At 40.1% G+C, this 23,804-nt stretch overlaps 1 protein-coding gene across 1 annotated transcript in view; it reads left to right on the forward strand.

Moving 5' to 3' along the window:
• BICD1 (BICD cargo adaptor 1) overlaps window positions 1-23,804 on the forward strand; it is an 87,455-nt gene that overhangs the window by 47,667 nt on the left and 15,984 nt on the right. The window contains exons 5-8 of the mRNA XM_026863573.1: window positions 1,251-2,345; window positions 10,863-11,014; window positions 17,730-18,047; window positions 19,030-19,220. Of these exons, the coding sequence (XP_026719374.1) occupies window positions 1,251-2,345; window positions 10,863-11,014; window positions 17,730-18,047; window positions 19,030-19,220 (1,756 nt within the window). The remainder of the gene's footprint in view (window positions 1-1,250; window positions 2,346-10,862; window positions 11,015-17,729; window positions 18,048-19,029; window positions 19,221-23,804) is intronic.

Genomic DNA, 23,804 nt, shown 5'->3' on the forward strand with positions numbered 1-23,804 from the left:
GCAGTGCTTGGAACATTTTGTGAAATGGTATTAATATTCCCTTGATCTCTAAAAGGCTTTTCTTTTCCTCATGGTGGCTGATTTTACTCTCTTCCAAAATACTACCTGGGAGAATGCTGATAGGGAAGGAAAGGTTTTTTAAAGCGCTTTCCCAAACTGACTGCTTTGAATTCCCTGAATTACTAATGCAGTTACCTATAAAGCAAACGTGGAGCATATCATTTTCACTGCATGTGTAAACACAGGGCTGAGACTGCAACTGTGGAAGAGAAAGAGCAGCAAACCTGGTAGACTCAGGGTTCTATTGCAAAAGCCATGAAAGTAAGAAGAATCCTGTCTCTCCCTTCCTCTGCTTCCCAATTCACAACTTGAAACAGGACAAGGCACAGAAAAAAAGTTGGAGCATTACATTTAAAACTTGAAATGGGAGTCTTTTAGAGGTGTTATCACGTAGCAAATGCCTGATCAGATCAAACTTTGTCTGGTTGATTTGCTTTAAGATGCATAGTAAAACTTCTAGAGGATTCTTCCGTTACTACTTCTGCTGTTCAACATCCACATTTCTCTGTGGATATTCAGAAAGGCACCTACTAGGTCAGAACCAGTGCTTTTTCTGCCTTGTTCTTAAAAGGATGGATTTTGCTTACAGTTAAGTGCTGGGGATGGGGAGTCCTGGGAGTTGCATGTGCTCAGTCTCCTGATCTTTGTTATGCTCATCCACAGTGGGTTATTTAATCTAGTCTGTGGAAGTGTACACAGCCATTTGTTTACTGTATTTGCATTCAGTCATCAAGCCATTTGCAACAGTCCAAAGATATAAATAAATATTGTGAAGGATTGGTAGGGCTATTCATGGGAAATGTAAATTTAAACTCCATTGGGAAATGTGTGTGTACCAGTGGAATTGCATATAGTTGACAGTGATGCAGTTCATATGTTTGGGGAACATATGTTGTAATAAGTCCTGTATCATCACTCTAGCTGACTAGGCACTTAATGCTTGGGCACTAAGTAATTCTTTGGTAGGCAAAATGTAAAATTGTGATGGAGTGATATTGCAAATTGTAACAGAGGCTGGGACTTCATAACCCTCTGAGAGTCACACGCATCTCTCTCTGACTTAATTTTATGGTTTAGGTGAACATGGCTAAAATCTCTTGGAAGCCCTCAAGCTGTGTACACAGAGTGGGAGAGTGGAAGAGATGAATAGAATTGCAGAGTTCGTGTTTCTTACTTTGACTCTGTTGCAGGTGGAGAGAGAGAAGGCCATTCTCCTGGCCAACCTGCAGGAGTCTCAGACGCAGCTGGAGCACACCAAAGGAGCGCTGACTGAGCAACATGAACGAGTCCACAGGCTCACGGAGCATGTCAACGCCATGAGGGGGATGCAGAGCAACAAGGAGCTGAAAGCTGAGCTTGACTGTGAGAAGGGCCGAGACTCTGGTGAGGAAGCACATGACTATGAAGTGGACATCAATGGCTTGGAGATCCTAGAATGTAAATACAAAGTCGCTGTTACTGAGGTGATAGACCTTAAAGCAGAAATCAAAGCCTTAAAGGAGAAATATAATAAGTATGTGGAAAACTACACTGAAGAGAAGGCCAAGTATGAGAGCAGAATCCAGACATACGATGAGCAGGTGACAAGCTTGGAGAAGTCAACCAAGGAAAGCCAGGAAAAAATGGTCCACATGGAAAAGGAATTGCAAAGGATGACAAGTATAGCAAATGAAAACCATAATACCCTCAACACCGCCCAGGATGAGCTGGTGACGTTTAGTGAGGAGCTGGCTCAGCTCTACCATCATGTCTGCCTGTGCAACAATGAGACACCAAACAGGGTTATGTTGGACTATTACAGGCAAAGCAGAGTCACCCGCAGCGGGAGCCTGAAAGGACCAGATGACCCTCGAGGTCTTCTTTCCCCACGGCTTGCTAGAAGGGGGGTGGCATCACCCGTAGAAGCCAGGACCCCAACGGAGCAGGTGACAAAAGAGGCCATGGAGCCTGGCAAGGAACAGAGCCCAACAAAAACACCAACCATTTCTCCTGTAATCACAGCCCCTCCTTCCTCCCCCGTCTCTGATACCAGTGACATCCGCAAAGAGCCGATGAACATCTACAACCTCAATGCCATAATAAGGGACCAAATCAAGCACTTGCAGAAGGCTGTTGATCGGTCGCTGCAGCTGTCACGCCAGCGTGCTGCAGCTCGGGAGCTGGCGCCCATGATCGATAAAGACAAGGAGGCCTTAATGGAAGAGATACTGAAACTGAAATCACTCCTGAGTACAAAGCGGGAGCAGATCGCAACCCTGAGAGCAGTGCTGAAGGCCAACAAGCAGGTAAGGTGTCAATAAAGCAGTTAGATGGGAAGGTCTGTTATTTATACAGGTCACTTACAAGCTTTCCCAGGAGTATTTCAGTGGGGACATTTTGCTTACAGGTTATTTAGCCTTTCACTCAATCTTGGCAAGGGCAGATCTTTTTCCCTCCCTCCCCACCTCCTCTTTAAGCTTTTTAGCTCTGCTTTCCTCAACACCCACCACTCACCAAGGGCAGAGGCAGAAGAGCCTTTCCTGCGGAGCAAAGCAAAGCGGCTGGGAGGGATGAGCTACCACCCAGCCTGATGCACAGGCATGTTGCTAGCATTATTACAAAATGGTGAAATTTTCAACACTGGAAAACAAAACAGAGAGTGCATGGAGAGGTTCTCAGGGGCGTGCTGACCCCTCTCAGGGACAGGTACTGCTGGAGTGGTGAGGAGGGCAGGTGTAGGGGTAGCCACCTGGGCCAGCACCCAGAAGCTGCAGGTAGCCCTGTTGGTGGCATGTAGTGGAGCAGATACTGCAGACAGCCCATTGCACACTTCCTGGCTCTTGGTAATACTCCACAGGCTGCAAAACTTGAATGCCCCTCAGCAAATTTAAGAGGATTAAGAATAAAAGCCACAAAAGCTAAAGCATGCCACAGGAAGAGAATGGCAGGCATGAGAGTGTAACCAGTGGCTTTGGATGTACAGAAGTTCACTATTTCTTTGATAAGACAGCAGGTGTGTACTGGGTCTGGCTGAGCTGGAATTGGTTTTCCCCTATCGCAGCCCTCACGGTGTTGTGGTTTATGCTGGGAGCTGGCAGGGTGTTGGTAGCACCCTGGTGTTGTGGCTACAGCTGAGCAGGGCTTACACAGCACCAAGGCTCTTTCCGACATTTCCCCCCAAGGTGGGACAGGGTGGGCAAGATCTTGGGAGGGGACACAAGCAGGATAGCTGACCCGAACTGACCAAAGGGATATGCCAGACCATATGATGTCTGCTCAGTATAAAGCTGGGAGAAAGGAGGAAGGGGGGGGGTAGGGTTCACCCTTGGTCCTCTGAGGCAACCACTACAGGTATCGGAGCCCTGCTTCCTGAGAAGGCCTGACATCACCTCTTCATGGGAAGTAGAGAATAAATCTGTTTTCTTTTTGCTTCCACACATAGACCTTTGCTTCACTTTGCTTATATTAAAACTGCTTTTGTTTTACCCTCAAGGGTTGGGGTTTTTTTCTATCTTATTTTCTTTCCCCTCTTTCCCCTGTTGAGAAAAAAGGGGGGGAAGTGACAGAGCGACTTGGTGGGTACCTGGCATTTAGCCTAGGTCAAACCACCACAATGTGAAATGCTGAGTTATTTTCATTACAGGTTGTTACAATTGTTTTTAATGATTTTTCTTTTCAGTCAGAAACAATTTCTCCTGCCATTGTCACATTTTAAATCCTTTAAGAAATCAAATCAGGTTTTTCTTTTTATCACGTACATGATAAAGCTGACAGAAACAGTAACTGCAATTTTTTATTTTGAGAAGGATTCATTATAAAGTTTTATTTTAAGAGAATAAAAAATTTCAAATTATTATTTTAACATTTTTCACAGATTAAAAAAATCATCAAACCACTTTATTTTTGATGTTTTAGAACAGCGAATAAACTGAGAATTACTGCATTTTATATCAAATGCCAAAAAAGGACCATGTAATTGTGTGTTTTTCAAGCATACTGGGGTTTTTTTTTGTATATTATATCCTCCCAAGCCCTTCATATCCATTAGAATCCAGGTCTGCAATCACTTAAAAAAGCTAAATTTATGCATGTAAATAGCTTTATTTACTTTGGTGCATCTTCTTATGCCCAAAATTAAATCTAAATGCAAAAGGCTGCAGCGGCAGTCATCATTCCAGGTTGCCTGAGCCTCTTCTCATTTAAACCCATGGGTGCATCACATGAGAGCGTGATCACAACATGGGGGCATGAATCCTGGTTAACAGCTTGGGATACTATTACCTGATGACAGTGATGGGATTTCAGTGTTAGAATTCCCAATAGTCAAGGAGTCTGAATTTACAGTTTCAAGTTTAATTGATCGTTGGATCTGTAACTGCATTTCTAGAGTACTGGGGATTTTTATATTACAGCAATATTTCAATATACATTGAGTCTTTTATAGCATTTCCCTCCCTCCAATACAACACATGTTAAACATTAATTCAAGTAATTAAATACCATCTCTAGCTAAGCAATAATAGCTCTGAGCAATTATATGTGGATTTTCCATGTAATTAAAATGTAATTAAGATGTAATTGAGATAGATTTCAAATTAAACATTTTTTCCATTAGTACAGAGCTATCATTTATTTTTTTGATAGTACTAGAGAATCTAGCTCTGTCTTGCTCTTTTCTTGCTGTCAGAAATAAAGCATCATCCTAAAGCGTGCTCATTGAAACGGGAAAGATAGATTTGCCAAGTAAGGAAGTCCTATTAACTAAACTTTTATTTATTGGATAGCAGCATAGATATTGGTAATGGTACAACTGCGTATAGAATCTTGTAATATTGTTCATTCAAAAGATCAACATCCTCAAGCTTCCACGTTAAAAGACATAATAATACAAAAGAGAAGGAGATAGGGGCTATGAGTTTTATTATGTGCTATCAGTACTACCCGCCTCAAGTGATGGGTATATCCCAGGACTCAAAGCACATCTCATGTTCAAAAAACAGGAGTCAAGATTCACCCCTTTGAGATCTTCCCCTCCAAAATAATAAGTTTTTAAGCACTATTAGGCTGGGGGTATTTTTCCCTTGTGGGTTTCAGTTTAGATGAACCTACAGAGGATATCAGGATATCTGGTTCAGTTTTTCACATTTGGTCCAGAACCACAAGGGCTAGAATTCTGGTTTTCTTTAAATAATTAAAAAAACCAACAACAACAACAAAAAAAAAACCTCCAAACCTTCCCCAAGCCCTAATGAATACAAAACTGTGTCTTTTCACCCTTTATGTAGCATGGTAAGACACTGTTGGTGCCCAAGGTAGCAGGAGAGAGCTGAGGGAAGCCTGCAGCTGGTGTGGGGCTGGATGCCCTGGCCGGTCATCAGCCTCCAGAGGGGCCACATCACATCTCATTGTGCTTTGTAGCAATACTATTACAAAGCACCTGTATTTGTACTCCAGAGACACTTTAGGTGAAGCTTTTTTGGTTGGAGTACTATGGGAAAGCAAGATGAGCACAACCAAGTGCACCGTAAAAATGTCAAGACCTGGCCTTCCTAGAGCATCTCACCATTTGCATCCAGGGGGAAGACTGGGAGCAGGCCGCTGGGTCTGGTATTTCGGGTTTATTTCAGTAGTGAAGTCACACCCTTAACCAAGGAAGCACGGGTGCTATCTAGTGATGACTGGAAGTATTGCAAAATTAGATAAAAATGAGAATTGTACAGTTTTCCTGGCAGTACACTTCCCTGCAGTGCACTGACACCCTCTGTTATCCATCAGAAGAGAAGAAAAGCAAATGGAATTTCTGTCTCCAGACATGAATTTCATTCATTTCTCTTCATAGTGATTTACCCGACTGCAGGACAGCCCCGAAGGAGTCTCTGTTTCTGTCCCCTTCTGTTGCAGTGGGCCTGGCACTCCAGCAGTGCAGTTGCCCCTTTTTTAAAATCTTTAGAACCAAACAGGAAACATCTGTTTGAACCTGACAAACTGTTGTGTAGTTTAAAGCATTTGGTAATATTGATATTTCTTTTTATTAATTTTATTTTTGATTATATTTGGTTTTATTCTAGCTGTATTTTCTTATTAATATTTTCAAATAAGCATGTTACTGTTAGGCTGAGCTGCAAAGTGACTACACAAAACTACAACACAGAAAACTGAGCAAGATTTGCTCTAAGAAGCTGCAAAACTAAGCTTGGGAAAATGATTTATTGAATCAATTGCTCAAGATAGCAAGGCACATATATCTTGCTAGCTTGCTTGCTTACATCTCGATTTACATATCCATTTATTCATAGCCATAATTACTGTGTCAGCACCAGTTTTGTGGAGCAAACCCAAGTAGCATTAGCATTAACAAGTAGCATAAATTGTAAAGTAATATCAAATTAATGATACAACAACTTTTAGGATCAGTTCAATAATGATTTTGATTTCTAATAACAGAAAGCAAAGTTGTCTATGAGGGGAATTTAACATCCTGACGTTCTGATTGAAGAACGATCAGTTGTTCTTGTAGGTAAATGGTTCGATGGGAAGGAGTTGAGTCAGCAAGGTATTCACATCTGTATTTGCAGTAACTATGGTGTCTCCAGCTCCCATAACTAAGATAGCCATGAAAGTCCTTCAGAAAAAATAACTTGATAACCCCAAACATACAGCACTTTATCTATAAACAAGTTCTCTGATGTTATATAGACAGAATACAGTAGAATTTCTGCTGGGAAAGTGAGGTTGGGTGGAAAGATCCAGTATCACAAATGATTTCTGCACTAATATAATAATAGGCTACTGCTTTGCTTTCTTGTGTAAAAAAATAAATTACTTGTCACTGTAGGACTTAATATTCTTTCAGCAACACTTTTTTTACTCAGTTTTCTTCTCACACTGCTAATGTAAAGTAAATGGGATACAAAGTCATCTTAGAATGTGAATATATAGAGAAAGTGAGATTTGTTCACAGATTTCAGGATTAAGGTGGCAACCATTAGGCATCTGGATTTGGGCAAACATCTCTTTGGTAAGGATAAGGAGGGGGATGTCGTTAGTTCTGGCAGTGCCTGGGGTTCTGGGGCTCAGGTGTGGGCCCACCTCACCCACCCTGGCTTTGTGGTTGGGCTTTGGAAGCGGTGGGGGCGGGAAGCTGAACTCTCTCTTCCTAGATAGTGTTTCACTCGCTATAGGAGTCCAGGTGTTGGAGCTCTCCGCTCCCTCCCAGCCTTGCTGTCAGCTCCAGGTGATGTCCTCTGCACAGCAAGTGCTACATGGTCTGAGAGTGATTAATGCTGTGTCTCCAGCTGGCGTACTGTGGCTGGGTAGTGCGTTTGCCCAGTTCCTCTGCATGATTGGTCCCCTGTCAGGAGTGTCATTAGCCCCTCTCCTGTCTTATTGCGTTATTTACTTCACTGAAGAATAGGCACACATCTTTCTGCATTTTCATCTTTTTTCTTGTGCTTTCCATTTCCATGTGTGTTGCTCAGAGGCTGCATTTTTGTGTGTTTATGTTTTTAACTACAGTTTCAAAACAAATGCTTCATAAAAAGCTGTTAAAAATAAAGCCAGGTCCTGGACATCTGCTTCCTTCTGGCACCCACTACTTAGAGATGCAGACTTTTATTTGCCTCATCCGTGCTTTCAGAGCACTCTCTGAATGCACCGTTTGCCCCACTTCTTTAAAATCTAGATTATCCCGCAGAACTGGTTTCAGGCACAAGCACACATTTATAGCACAGTGAGTACAATTCTGGAGACTGGTGGAGAGGGGGAACAAATAGAAATAAATCAGACTAGAGATGGTGCTGGAGGAAGACGAATGTGAAGCTATGGCTTCAGTTTGCTTTGTCCCTGTTACTCTTGGCACAGTCTAGCAGTACAGCTGAGGTGACCAGACACATAGGTACCTCTGAAAGATGGAGTACAAGTTCCCCTTCTCCCCTCAGCCCTGTTCTCTGTCACACATTCTGGCTTCAGGGTGTTTCAGGTGGGTTTTCTGCCTCTTCAGGCTCTCCAACCTGGCTCACAATAAGCTCAGAATAAAACAACCAGGTGTGCAAACGGTAGGGATGGGGAAAGGCTATGTAATTATTCTTTTGGTGGCAGCTAGCCAACATGGATCGACTTAGTTGCATTGTAAAATGGCATCCTCTGAGCTGAGGAGTCTGACAGCAGTTGGCTTCAGTCAGCATCCAGGTCTCAATCTGATGAGCTGTAGGTAACCTGAACATCTGCAGCATCGAGTGCCCACTGGCCCTTACAAAGACTTTTTGAGCATGCTGTGCCTCATGCTTAGAGCAATATACTGCTGCTCTGCTGGCCCTGGCTGCAGATTTCCAAGAGAAGCTTCCCAGGCTTGCTTTCCCCTTCTTTCTCTTGCCTATTAAAACCACATTTTTGTTAGTTTTATTTACTTCTATCACAGAGCACTTGTACCCCTTTATTTTTCCCTTAGAAGACTTTCAGAAAGGAGATCCCTGGCAGCCTGTAAAAGGGTGTGTTCAAAAGCTTGTCTTGTGTGTGGAGAGCCACCGGGCACTTCCAATAGGTTTTGCAATTTATATTTAATTTATATAAAATATAATATAAAATATAAAATTAATTTATAATTTATATTATAATGGGAATTAAAAAAAGGTTTCAAGATTTGTCACAGTCCTTCCTCTGTTACCTTTATTCACCAACTAAATTATATTTCCAGGTTATTTTTCATCCTGTAGTGTTACATGTCCATTTAACTTACCCTGATGTCCAGACTAAAACATAATGATTACAGTGATCTGTCTGATCATTGTCCACAGTTTCAGTGATGTGTAAATTATTGGGTTTACATGGAATATGTAATCCCACTGCTGAAACAATGTTTTTAAAAGTCTAGCATTTGGTGGCACATATCTTTAACTCATTTTCATTCCTAAACAGAAGAAAATCTTTACATGAATTTTGTATTAGAAGATGAGGTATAATAGGTTAAGGGACATGGGGCTGTATTTCTCTTACAAACCAAAGACATGTGAATTCCTGCCTTAGGGGCAGAGCAGAACTCAGTTTGAGCTATAGAGCCTACCTGTGCTCTCATAAATCACTTCTGCCTAATTAGTGACCTGAAAATTCTTAAGTAAATGTGATTTAATCACAGCTGTTAAATAGAAATTTGTCCTCTTATGCACTATTTCCTAGATTTCCTTTCCAAAAAGTAGTTCTATTAAACACAGTTATCCTTCTTCTCCATGTTAATTTATGAGTGCACATTTTTGCTCATCACTGAAAACAGCTAGAAAGCTGATGATTTCTGCTTTATCCTGCCAAGGCATAGGATGTTGTCTACCATCCTACATGTTACCAAAGCATGTGCCAGCAAGGTTGAGTAAAGCTGCATTTATTTGAATATATCTCTAAGTGGTTGATTTTTTAAAATGTATTGCTGATGATTTCAAATTTGGAATGGAACAACCCATCTATTTAAAATGACAGGTAGTTTCTAGTGATTTTTTTAAAATCTCTTCTCTCAGTGAAAACTAGTGTGAAAGTAGTGCAAGCATTATTGGTGAGGGTACAGTTCAAAACAAATTTGAATTATTTTAATGCTGCCATTTTGGACTGTGCAGTTTCCCCAGACACAAATAGAGTTTATTTTAGTAGGAGATACTTTTATGTCCTTTTATTAAGAGACATTGGTAGTTTCAGAAAACTGAGTTTAAAATACATTTCCAACTGTTTGGCTGTTGTCATTTTTTGTCATGTCCCCTTGCTGGTTACTTTAAACTAACGTTCTTCTACACTTCTCTCCCCTGGTGATAGCTCAAGAACCCACAAGATCAACAAGGGAAATTGATTGCCTATATAAAATGCTGCAACTTATTATGCACTAAACAACCATAACCCCCTCTGAGTAAATGTAAAAGGAAGCATTTTATTTCTTCATCTCATTCATTGGCAATAATTTTAAATGTCTCATAGCAACAGTAGGTATAAAACTATGTAGCAATAAAACTATGTATTTTGAATAACTTCAAAATTATACTACGCTTCATAGGAAAAGCAGATAGCTAAACTTGCAAAAATAAGACAAATGTAACTATTAAAATCAGTAGGGCAGTAATTAAAGAAATTTAATGAATGAAATAGTTAAAAAGAGAAAGGAGGGAGTGGAAGAAAATAAAGGAATAGGATGAGTACAAAGCATTGCTTTTCTGTTAAGTGAAAATTGTAATTTATACCTTTTTTGTTCTTTGTTTGTAGTGATTAAAACTGCCAAAATACTGATGTTTTGCACAACAGCAGGCATTGCCAGTGCTCAGACATAAAAATAAGCTGCCAGGTCCTGGCAGGCACCATGCCCAAGGAAAGGCTCAGCTGGCTGGGAGTACGAGGTGAAACACGAGGGTTAACACCCATGTGGCTACGGAGGCCAAGTCTCAAGTGCTGTGTGTCCTGCTTGCAGTTCAGTCAGGGGACACACCTGGTTGTTTATTGCAGCTCAAATGACATGGTAACAGCTCCTTAAGCTGTAGCAACCCCTTAAACTGTAGTAACTGACTCATTTGCCTGAGTTTTCATCATACAGCTGCACGGTTTTGCAGAAACATTTAAGGTGTCAGGTTCTTGCTAGTGCATTGGAATTGGCTTCCTCTTTTCAACTGCTTTCTCCTTTTCCTGGTTTCATGGAGTACAACTTAAAAGAGGACTTTAAAGGGTGCAGTGCAATGAAACTCAGCTCTAACTTCTTTTACCATGTGAATGAAGAAGGAAATCAAAAGTAAAATCAAACATGGCATCTTAGCTGTTATCATATCTGTCTCATAAGCATATATCCTTGTCTGTGTTTTCAGACAGCTGAAGTGGCACTAGCCAATTTGAAGAATAAATATGAAAATGAAAAAGCAATGGTGACTGAAACCATGACCAAACTGCGGAATGAATTAAAGGCTTTGAAGGAAGATGCAGCAACCTTCTCATCCTTGAGAGCAATGTTTGCAACCAGGTAAGGGAAACGGTTTAACCATCTGGCTCAGTACTGTAAAAGTAAGTATGTGTGTGCTAAGTGAGAACAGATTTAGCTGTGCATGTTGAGTGCTTAGGAGGAGAAACAGAAATTATTTTCTGCCAGGTCAGAGGTTTGCTGAATGAAGGTGAATGAGTCTTAGAGTGCACACTCTGCAAAACCTGCAGGCTTTCAAGTGCTGCTGAGATGCCTGTCTTGGAAAATAAAGCTGGAGAATAGCAATGTCAGTACAACCTTGAGTAAAGTGTTATAAATGTCAATGTATGCCTCCAGTATATTTGCATTTATAGGGCTTTTTAAAGTGGAAATCAAAGAGTAGATTTATATGGCTGATTTTCACATTCAGAAGTATGCAGTGATTCTGTCATCAAGCTATTGTACGGTTAATGATGATCTTCAGAATCTCATGTTTTCATTATCATGAGATTGATTACTTACCACTAGTAAAATCTATTTCATGAACTAGCCTGTGCTGTAATCCAGCACTAATAATTGTGAGGCTACATCAATTTCCCACTCCAGCATGAATTCTTATTTTCTCCCGCTGTGATATTCAATTTATTATCTTCTTCTTCACAGGATAAAAGTTTCACTTATCTTCTGTAACACAGTTCCTCCTGGCAGGACAGTAATTAATCATCTCTCATCTTTCCTTCTCCCACACCTTCTTCAGAAGAGCTTTTAGTTTTAACTGCTTTTTACAAGTTACCTTAAAGTATTTTTTTAAAAAGATCCATTGTTTTCAGCAATAAATTCTTAACTCCCAAATACACAAGGAAATTACTATCCTCAGGAAATTATTCTGTTATATCAAGGGTTTTTTTCACCTTACAGACAAACACAATGCAGATTTCTTGCTTGTGCTTTAGTCCATGAGTGATAAGACGTCTTCATGTCCCGTGCCAACATGTCTCCAGCGTTCCCTGTGGTATATAGGTGCCATCTCACCTCTTCCAACCTTCTAAGCTCCTTTGTTGCTTAGTGACAGTGGCAGCAGCCGCAGCTGGGAGAGGTGAGAAGGAAGGAGAAGGAACATTTACATGCCATGACATTGGTGCTGTGTACAAATGCATCATAGGTTCATCGTCAGAAGAGTATGTGTAGTGCCATAATGGAAATGAAGAACCAGTTCAGCAGGTGGTGTGAACCAAGGTAGCTCCATTAATTTCATTGGCATCTAAAGATTTTCTTCAAGAAAGGAAAGCTCTGTGTGTGTATTAGAAATGCATGTGTCACTCTTTATTTGCAAACTCATTACTCTAGAAGACACGTGAATGTACTAACTTCATAAGACTACCTGGAAGGCTACTAACTCCAGAGTAGAGGAGTGGCATCATGAGCATAAAGCAAATAAGGGTCTTGCATGGAGCATAAATCATCAACCTATGAGCTAATAGAAGTTTGCAAAGATTTTGAAGTTGTTACTTAAAGGGGCTGTTAGGTTGTTGGTGTACTGAATGCTCTTTACCATATTTGGGTATCTTGAGCTCACACTTCTGTTGGGTTTAAGGCATATCCTAAAGCTGGTGGGAGACAGCAGCATCTCTTCTGTGGGAATTAGCCTTAAATGATGCCATCCATCTAGGTACCTCTTCTATATGTCTTGCATGTAGGATGCAACGAAGCTTCCGTTTCTCTTCTATGAACTAGAAAGGGAATCTGGGTGACTTGCTGAGTTACAGATTTCTACTTTGTAAATGTCTAACGTTAGTGGAGATAAGCCTCACCCAGAGCATCTACTGCTGTTGGTAAACTCCATGCAGCAGTGATTAAACACTCAGTGCATGGCCTATGGAACATGTCCCTGTCCCTGAGGTCATAAGTTTTGCCCAGGATCTTCTGAGCACAGTTATGAAATGTCATTCACTGCAAGGTATTGCACATCATCGTGCTCCTATAGATTTTTCTGTTGTAAAATTTTCATTTTCCTTCCTTACTGTGGAATATAATGGCCTTTATAATTAAATCAATCTTCCTAAATGTTCAAATCATTGACTCATTCTGAATAGTCCATTTGGAATAGCATTTGTTTAAATGACAGAGAGCTGATATACCTTAGATGTCTGTTGAAGAAGAGAAATCTGTCTGAAAACAGAAGACTAAGATTTTTCATGCAGTAACAAGATGCAATAGTAACCTTCAGCACAAAAAAGCAATTGTTTAGTCGTCTGTTGAATAAACCAGTGATTTCCATGGTTATCCTGCATCACATGGTACTTCTGAATTTTTACTGTAGGGAGAACATACAATATTCCTCTCTGATAGCAGAGTTATAGATCTGAAAATTATTTCATATACTGTTTGATAGAGCAATATCCTTTCTCTTTCATAAACATCCTTTTCTGTTCATTTGGTCCCCAGATGGATGTTCTGGTGCTGAACTGTATAGTTTCTTCCTCAAATGCACTGGATGAATGTCATTCCATGTTATAAGGAGAGCACAACACACCTGTTTCTGGTCTGAACAGCAAAGATGACACTTCTCCAAAGCTCCCCTATGCAGAAACCAGGAGTCATCCTTTTTCTGTGTCTTTCCCTGACACTTGTGCATCCCTCCATTCCTTAAGTTCTTTCTTCAGTTCTTCTCCCTCTCAAAGTCCTTCTGTCCTGCTTGTATCTCTACTTTTGCTCTTTTTCTTTCTGGGACTGGTTTTGTCCCAGTCCAAAATTTCTGTGGTTCTGATCTCTACAACTTCCTCCTTGACTCTTCATTAGTCTTGTGATCCCTTTCTGAATTTATTTCACACCTGCGAAGCATATATGTCCTCAGTACAGTTCAAACTCCCTTTCCCCAAGTACCTCTCTTAGAAAAGAAAAAGAAAGCAACAGCATATAAAACTTTTTCTGTGGGATGCATGGGGTTGGTAGAGCAGAGCTGAAGTTCCTGTTTGATGCCAGGGCCACGTGCTGCCCATCAGATTTGCAGGCCCTGCCTTTAGCCTGCTTATTTTGTTCTGGGCTGCTTCTGGGAGTCCCAGACCAGAAAAAATGGTGAGAGCCTTTCCTACCCCTCTTGTCATTTCCCCTCACTCCAACACCGAGTCAGTGACCCAGGCAGGAGCTGTGGGAGTGGGAAGCAGTGAGGCTGGTGGACAGCACTCATCCAGAGAGCAAGTAAAAAAATATACTCTTTAAACTATTAGTTTTCCCATCTAGAGTACGGTTTTCCCTGGGAAAGGAAGTCTAGTGCTAAAGGAGAGAAAGAACCACTTTTAAAGCAGGATCCTAAAGGGATTCAGACAGTTAGTTTTACTGAGTCCCTACACATGCTTGCTTTCCCAGCCTAAATAGAGATACTCAAAAGGAGAGAGAAAGAAATATTACTTTTTATATTGCCACAGTCCTGACACTGCATGCACTGATTTTATTCTCCATCCATCAAGGCGTTTTCTTGTGATTAATATTTAAAGAAAAAAGTGTGCTGAAGATATGGACTAGGAAGTTCAGACAGGTTCTGGAGCTATCCTAGATGAGAAAACATTTATGAGCGGAAGAGAATTATGCTTATATGGCTAGAGCAGGGATCTGTCAGTGTCACTGGGTTTTAGCTCAAGCTTTACTATGATTTATGATACCTAAATTAGACATAAGCCTCACTTGGTATTTGGGTTGCATTCCTAGACAAGAGAGAGAGATGGAACTAGAAATCCCTTAAACTCCTATATAAGCTTCTTGGATCAGTTCATACAAAATAAGTGGGCTTATGTGTCTGTCTGCTTCCTTTCTGAGATAAGAGAAATGAGAAACAGGTGAAATCTTGACTTTTGCTCTGGCAATAAGTAGACCAGCAGACAGCAAGATAACAGTGCTGTTTATTTAATAGTCATTTGCAGCTTACACCTGTCCTGGGGCAAGGGAGAAATTGGGAAAGAGCTCTGACTCAGGAGGGCATAACCTAACTTTTGTTATTCACTACTATTTGAGTATTTCTGAAAGACCCTAGTACTGTTTAGAGCCCTAGTACTTCCTGGAGCCCTGTTTGGTCCGCAGTGGTCTGTGCCATGCCAGAAGTCATCTCTCTTAGGAGCTCTTAACCTTTTTCTTCCTTGGTATGCTGTGAGACTTCATGAATGTTTGTAAAACATGTAAGCTAAAGACAATATGGATGTGTGTAATGCTTTTTTCTTTTTTTAATTGAAAACACTTCTCTTTTTATCCTGCACTTACACATAGCAGGGAGTATTTCAGTGAAGGGAAATGCCATGGCTTCAGGCAGTAGCTACCTCCCACTACATGGAATAACCTTCACTGCTGCAGACTTCAAGGAGATCTGAGATTGTTAATTCAGCAGTTTCTAAAGTTAATTATGGCCTTTACTTGACTGATTTAGGTTTAACCTTTCTGAACACTTTTTCTCAAAAAAAAAAAAAAAAAAAAAAAAAAAAAAAAAAAAAAAAAAAGATTGAGCAACTAAACACAGAGACAATGGACCTTGTGTTTGTGAAAAATAATAGGAAACTTCAAGCTGTGGTGAAGGTCAGATGACTTGGAACCACCCAAACACTGCAGTGAACTGCCAAGAATGTGGGGTTACTATTATGGGGAGACTTTTAGGAAGAGCGTATAATTAATCAGAACAGTTGGAAAATGGTGTATTAATGAGATCGGGTTTGTCTCAAGTATGAAGCCAAATTATAACATCTAGTATATCCAGGTTTGTCTCAATTACGAGTCTGACTAACAGCACTTAGTATATTCAGATTTTTAGGGCTAGTATGTTCATAGCAAGTAATGAGAAGCTGGTTTATCTAAATCTGCTTTAGTAATATCCATCTGCAGGGAGCATATATTTCTTAACTGCTCTTAGCTGCTTTTAGAAAGCAGATGCCTAGATACCAAGAACACATCCTAGGGCCTGAAGAAAACCAATCTTTTTCTGAAAAGAAGATCGGCTTATTGACATGCTAAAGCAAGGCAATTCATTCTTCTAGGGGCACTGTGCTGCAGGTATAGCTGCAGATGTTACTTTTTTAAATTTTCAAAAGAAAGCATGTTTGGAAAATGAAAAGGCGTCTTCTAGACAAAGAGGAAAGCAGGAGAGAATAAGCAGAATGGATACAGGATCTATCTGGTTACAAGAAATGAGCCTTTAAAACTCTGCTAACAGAGACATTCTAGTAATTCCTATTGCAAATGAATATAGTTTATATCTCCAGAATGGTGATTTCATTCTAATGTCTCTGTAAAAGAAACTGGCTAAAGCATCAATAGCCATCTCATGGCTTGGAGCAGAAATAGGTGTGCAAGCTGTAAGATGTCTTTAAGTCAACCAACACTGCAGAAATATTTCTCTTCCTCAAAGCTTGAATAAAGACAATGCTTATTAAGGTCCTGTAGAAGAATGATAATACTGAAACTATGGCTGATTTAGTAATTTTCCTCCAGTGCCTGAATTATTCAAAAGGAGACTGCAGTATTTATATGTGTGTGTTTGTGTGTGAAGAATAACTATGAAATTTTGAGTATACTTTATTTCTGTTTCCCCAGGAAAAGATTAAAGTTTCAGGGAAGTCAGTTTCATCGCTCAGTTTGACATAATTCAAAAGTTTATGGTCACACATTTTGAGAAGGAAAACTGAAATTATTTTCTGTGCTTGTTTTCTGTGAGTGATACTGATAAAGTTAAATCTTCATCCATTATACTACTGAAATTACACAGCAAAGCTATTTATACAGATTGCATGGGGAGGAGATTTGATGAAAGCTGAATCATTCAACATGAAAAATTCTTGGATGTTGCCACAAATGTCTGATGATCAAATAGTACTGCTACTCATGAATCATTTCACTACTGGTATACATGTATCACTTGTTTCTTACTGATTAGATGGTCTGTTTTTAACTAACTGAGCTATTTCACTTCAAAAAAAATGACTAAGACCATCCTGAAATGCCTTGCTTTTCCTGTGAACTTTAGGAATCATTGTTTAAAGCAAGACTAAATTGAATTCAGTCTTATATGCTAACAAAATCATGAGAAAGGTGATTTTATTTCAAAATCTGTCTCAGAGGTCTAAAGCAAATGGAAAGGACACCATTTTTCATGCAGATAAAAGAATCTGAGGATTAAAAAGGAGTAGGTGACTATAGCAATGGATACTTGAGCACACCTCCAAGAGACTCAACAGTAAGTGTGAAGTAACTTCCAGGTGTGGGTTTTCCTAAATAGTACCTCTTTAATCAGTTAACAATGACAAACAGCTGAGGGCCTCTCATTTCACAATCCAAGGTGTCAGGTGTTCAAAGTGCTTGCAGTCTTTTTTCATAATGTTATGTAATGTTTTGATTAAGTAGATACTACTGTCTATGAAAAATAGTATCATCTAATTAGTAGACATTCTTATCCCTGGTGAGTTACTAGATGAATCAGCCCCCAAAATTGTTCTTTGTGGGCTAACCTGGTGATAATTCCAAACCTTCTCTCCAGTTCCTAGTTATCTGCATTAGTTATCATAGATGGCTCTGATATTCTAGATTTAGGTTCTCCTGCTGAACAGGAAGTGTTGGCATTCAGATCCAAGTCCAAATTTGTTCAAAGTGGGAATGGAAGAATTCAGGCTGTCTGCTTCAGGATTAGGTTTGGCAAAAGCTTGGATCTGAATCTGCCCCTGTAACTGCAGCCCAGAAATGTGACCACCAGTACAGTTGGTTCTTGGACTGGTTCCCCAGATATCTGCCTTGTTTGTTTTCCCAGGTGTGACGAGTACGTCACGCAGCTGGATGAGATGCAGAGGCAGCTAGCAGCTGCGGAGGATGAGAAGAAGACCCTAAACTCTCTGTTGCGCATGGCTATCCAGCAAAAACTTGCCCTTACCCAGCGACTGGAGGATTTAGAGTTCGACCATGAGCAGTCCCGACGCAGCAAAGGCAAGCTTGGAAAGAGCAAGATCGGCAGCCCTAAAGTAAGTGAGGAGGCATCAGCCACCGTGCCAAGCATAGACACTTTCCTCCTGCATAGTCAGGGCCCACAGCAACCAAACTTACTGGTCAGCAGTGGCACTCAGAGGAAAAGGTATGCATGCAGTAATCTTTACAGTACAGTGCAGTGGCCAGACTTTCATTAAAGTCGTTCACTGAATTGTAAACATTATAATTCTTTTTTTTTTTTTTTTTTTGTACTTTGACTGGGGAGAAGGAGGTGGGGAGGATATGAATACGAAATTCAAAGCCTGGCAACATGTGGTTCTGATCCACCTACTCACTATGTTATTTCCTCCTCCTTAATGCAGTGTTTTGAACTATATTCTGTCAGTGTCCCAGTGTATCTTGTATGTCTTTAATATTGGTGTGAATGTATTTTCTTTAACAAGTTTTCCTTAAGGTTTTCCTTAATGAGCACTTGAAATAAAAAAAGGACTGTGCTCTGTGAGCATTTCAGCGCTTAACACAAAAGAAGCTGCATCTCTTTGTTAAGATCTGGTGCTCATTTGTTCTTCATCAGTGCCAAAAGAATATGGATGTGTTCACTCAGATCAATTTTTCTACATGGGAGCAAGAAACCTTTTGAAGGGCAATGGCTGCCATTCATAACCTAATGCAAATATTTCACTGTTCAAGCAGTGAGTTCTCATCTTATCTTGTGACTGCCCTGCCAAAGCCTTATAGTTGTGGGGATGTCCATGGTTCTGGAGATGAAGAGGACTCTCTGTTAAGAGAAGTCCTAGGTAGTCATTTCCTTTTCTCATACGTTCTAGTCACAATGCAAAAGCAAGGGAATATTCAGGGAGCCTTGTACATGTCAACTCCAGGATGCTGAGATATAACTCAACCTCATCTCCTCCTCCCCTAATCCTCATCTCCTCCTCCCCTAATATGAACCAGGATTTCCAATGCAGGCAAGGTGCTCTGCTGTGGAAACGACGTGGGGTGGCAACGCTAGTTGGTTTTTACCTGTTAAGCAAATTTACATGATGTTGTCATTCATGAGGCTTTGAAAGGTAATTAAAGTAAAACTCTTTTGTTTCCATATGTATTTTTCTTGGATCTCCTGCAAGACTATTCTCACCTTCCCTTTGTGATCAGAGCCATCCCAGGACTTCAGGGACCTACCTCCAGAAATTATTAAGAGCCCCCCCTCATCCCGCCTCCACAGAATCATTTCTTCTGAGGGGTCCCCCTTCCATGAGTGAATTCATCCATGGGCACCGTCTCAGCAAGGAAAAAAGGTTAACCGTGGCCACACCAGGTAAACATTTTTTCCTTGGGTGCATGTGGTGCTGAGTGGCTAGCAGAGCAGGGGACCCTCCCAGCACTGCAGATGCAATCTAATTTGGGCATCTTCTTGAGACATGAAAAGCAAAGTGTCTCCTCCTGCATCATCTGTGGCAGGAGATGGCATTCTGCTGGCAGCAGCCCAAACTGGTTCCAGATGCAGTGGGGAAAGTCCTGCTGTGGTATAGGTGGGTGCAGTCCCGCTGGCATCCACAGAGGCTGCACCCCTGTGCCTGGGTGGTGCTTAGTCTGGTGGCTGTGTTGATAGTCCCCATGCAAGACACAAAGCCAACAGGACAGAGGAGTCAGATGTGTGAGGACCAGCGAGGGAGTGATTGGCAGTGTGCAGGAGCCTACACAGCATCTGTCTTCTGCTCACCCTGGAGCATTCATCAGGTTTTTCTAAAGGGTAATGTTAAGCTCACAGAAGGTTTAGTTTATATAAATTGAGTCATGAAGCTTATCTTTGCAGGAAGCTTTTGTTCTTCATTTCCTGCCAAAATGTAGTATCTGCTTCGAACAAGGCGTAGAAAGGAAATGCAAACTGGAATGCCATTTCAAAGGTTCTGACATATTTCTTCTCCTGACAGACAAGCTAATAATTACTTCTTTTCTGTGCCTGAGCAGAACCTTTAGCATTTTATTGTGCACACTCTTGTCTGGTGGTAAATGTTTTCATTTTTTGTTTTGAAATTTGCTATATGCAAAAAACATAAGTAGAAAATATAAAAGATAAAAACCCACAAAGTGATTTCTGTTCAAATTTATTCTGAAAAGCTGAGAAATACCCTATAGTATGTTACATCTCTCGCTCAATGCCAGCAATATCACAGCTGCCTTTGAGTAGTGCCGTGCAAGTAACACCCACTCAGGACTTGTAAAACTGCAGAGTCTAAACAAGACATTTTCCTAAGGAGTGTTGCAGTAAATAAATCAAAGAATTGGCTCCTGGGGAGATAAAGGTGGAAAGGGGAAAGAAACAAAGACTTTAAAATGTATAAAATAAAGGGTACCGATCTTTCAGCAATTCCTTTGTATTCTGATGGAAGACCCTGTGCTCCTTTTTTACCCGATCGACAGGAATCTGTTTCCTAAACAATGGTGGTGTCTCTTATATTCTTTCCACTTCATCCTACAACAGCATGATTTTCTTTCTGAGGGACAATTACATGTCTTTAAAGAACTGGATTTTGCATTTTCTATATAACCAAACTCCCCAGTTTGAAAATGTGACGATCTAGGCCAAAAAATGGCAATCTCCTAATATACAATTTACAAGACTCTTCTAATTGCAATTGTACTTCCCGTATACAATTTACAAGAATGCCAAGAAAAGGAGAAACAGATTTTAATCCAAGGACTGGATGACCCTTGTGTTAAGCACCCTGACTGTATATTGCAAATGCCATTCAGTGGCTGGAAGAAATACTGATTTAAAAAAGAACTGTGCTCAACAGATAGGCAAACATAATTTACTGTACTGCAAAATTGTGATATGTTATAATCAGGTTGAGGATGAGGTACAGAATTTTTCAGCACTGTTTTTACCAGTTTCTGGAAGATTTCTTATTGTTGTTAACAGATCGAAGGAATGATGTACCAAGTAGGATATTTTTTGCCATCTTTCTAATTATATATATGTTTCTGCTGCTTTTATAGGGAATGTTTAAAAGCGTTATATCAGAAAGAGTTTCTGTTCCCAAATGATTTGTGCAGTCAAGCAAGCCAACAAGAAACATAGCAACTCACACCTGCTGCTTTATTAGAGAGGATGCAAAAGAAGAGCAACCAAACTCAAACACTATGGAGTAGAGTATAGCTTGGCATAAGGCTGTGTCCTTAAAGTGGAGGAGCAATGAAGCCTAAATTAAATGCAGTTAGGTTTTTGGTTTGGTTTTTTTTTTTAAATTTGTGAACTATTTCCTTCAAATGAATAAATATTTCAGCCATATGATGTGCAGGCTTCCCTATACTTTCATTAGGTCCCAGTGTTGTGGGAGGCTGTAGCTGGGAATGCATTTGATGGAGAGCAAGAGCCAAAATAAATTAAATTGGTAGAGGGAGAAACCAGCAGGGTCCACTGCCCCATGTTCCCCATGCAGCAGCAAGCTGTGTCTGTCTTTTTCTTGTGCCTTCTTCTACACTTGGTGCTTGGCAGAAGAGGCTGCTTGCACCATGCTCTGGCCCCAGCTTTGACTGCTGCCAGCTACCTGGTAGAGGAAACCTGGGATTATTTTTTGCTGCCTTCTTCAGAGGAAGACCCTGGCATGAAGGCTCACTAGTGAAGACCAGGTGAATTAAAGACCTCTCAAGAAAGAGGGTGTTATCTCCTACCTGGTGTCCATTTGACTGCCTTCAACTTTAAATCAGCACGCGTGTCCCTGTGACATCAAGCTGTGGCAGTATAAACTTATGTGGGCTTTCTAACTGAAGGAATAGCTACTAACCGCGTGGCTAAAATACCACTCAGTTCATTTCCAAAGTATCATGTTTCATTTCCCCTAGGTCATAGTATGGATTTAGCTTTGCTGTGTGTTTCTTCTTTTCTTCTGTTATTTTGTATCATTTTTACACTTTAAAGTCTTTATTCTTCTAATAGGCAGAACCAGCTGGTATTGTGCCCAACACAATTCCAGCCCAGTTTTGCATGTGGATGTTTTCATAACTATGTGAAGAAATCAGGGCATATAGAAAGACTAAGGCTGGATTTTACAGTGTCTAACACTGTGTTAGAAATGTCACTAGACGTCTCATAATATCCCACAGTCCCAAATATGAAATATGCTTCTCTTGACTGCTTCAAGGAAAGAATGAGACAGAAGAGTTCTGCTGTAGGTGCCCTGATACTGTTCTTTTCTCTGTCAGTTTTTTTAGCATGGAGATTCTAAAAGTTGAATATAAAGTTCTGTAATTTTAGCTTAAATCAGTCAAGATTCCTATGTGGATGATATATCTGAAGAAAAAGGTTTCCCAACAGGCTTATGAGATGGGGAGTAACTAATGGCTGCAGCATTCTCCCTTAAACAGAGGTGGTTAAAGAGTCAACTGTGATCTGTCTGAGAGTCTCTGCTTTGTTGAAGTGCCCCCTGAACAAACTGTGGTAGATGCTTCTTTTCCATATTGTTTACACTTGTAGGTACCACAGGGCAGATTTCATTATTTAAAATCCCACACAGGAAAACACTTTGAATAGTAAAGCATTTTATATTTCCTAGGAATTAAGATCATAAGAAGCTAACCTTTCCCTTCTGTACAGTCATATATTTTACTTTATTAAAATAGAAAAAGGAAAGGTAGCCTTAAAATGTGACACATTGATCTCAAATTCAAAGCCCAGCTGATGTCAGATGCTTAGCTGACATAACCCAGGCTAGCCCCATGGGTTTCAACAGAACTATGCTAGTTTACCCCAGTCCCGAGTTTCTGTTTTAGAGGGTTTAGATTTTCTTGTTCTTCATTGGTCTTCATGTGCAAAACTACTGCAAAATTAAGTAATTTTGTGGAGTTGCTCACTTCTGAAAGCACATTAAACCCAAAAGTTTGCTTGATTTTCAGGTGTCTTTCAAGACTGATTTACAGAACAGCATTTGATTCTCACAAGAAACTCACGTGGAATATAAAGACAACACAAGGAGTGCCTATTTAATAGTATAGCGACTGCTCAAGCACTAAGCTCACCACGTTTCATACATAATTAAGAGTATATAGTATATACTCTTAATATAAAAGTCATCCAAGACTAATTTCTGCTGTAGCTCTGTGCTTATAGGCAAATCAAGTATGAATAATGATACAATAAAAATAACTGGCTTTTGTTTGTTGTCTTGATTTTTTTATGATAAAATTTAATATACAGAACTTCTATGCTGAAGGAAATTCCTATAGAGAGTTCCTAGTAGTGTCTCTAAGAGCTAATTTACAGCATCTGTAGGTAGAAACTATTTGTTAAAGCTAACAAGTAAAGTTATAATGAAAAAAATTAGTCACCCAAATATGGAGGTCCTAAGAAGTCTTCCAGTTAAGTCTTTAAACTGGGACTCAAAGGGTGTTGCTTAACAGTTGTCCTTGTTACTTACCTGTTATACTGAAAGTGGTTTCACCTGTGAACAATGGGTTAGAAACCTCAGAATACATTCATCTGATGTAGCACAAACAAAATTTCACACAATTAGGAGCGGACAGTCTGCTGAGCAGGGTGTTCCTTAGTGTTACAGGGAATTAAGGGCTTTTGATAGGCCATGTGAAGTGTTAAGTAATAGCTTAATAAATAATATTAAATAATAGCTGTACTGCTATTTTAATTTTTTTCTTTCTGGATTTTGAGCTTTTTTGAAGTATAGTGTTTAGGATATGACTTTCAGAAATATTCTGTAAAAGGATACTCTCTGTGTAACCAGAAGCTCATGTTCCTTCTTATATATTTTTTCTTAAAATAATTGTTAAAGTGGAATTTATCATATGGGGCAAGATTCTTGGCTTTGGCTCCTCCTTCTTGCTTCTTCATCTTGTTTAGGGTGTGTGAAGATATAAGAAAGCATCTTAAAAAGGCATATTATGG

This window comes from Athene cunicularia (genome assembly GCF_003259725.1).
Source record: "Athene cunicularia isolate RWA chromosome 1 unlocalized genomic scaffold, athCun1 chr1_part2, whole genome shotgun sequence".
NCBI lineage: Eukaryota > Metazoa > Chordata > Aves > Strigiformes > Strigidae > Athene > Athene cunicularia.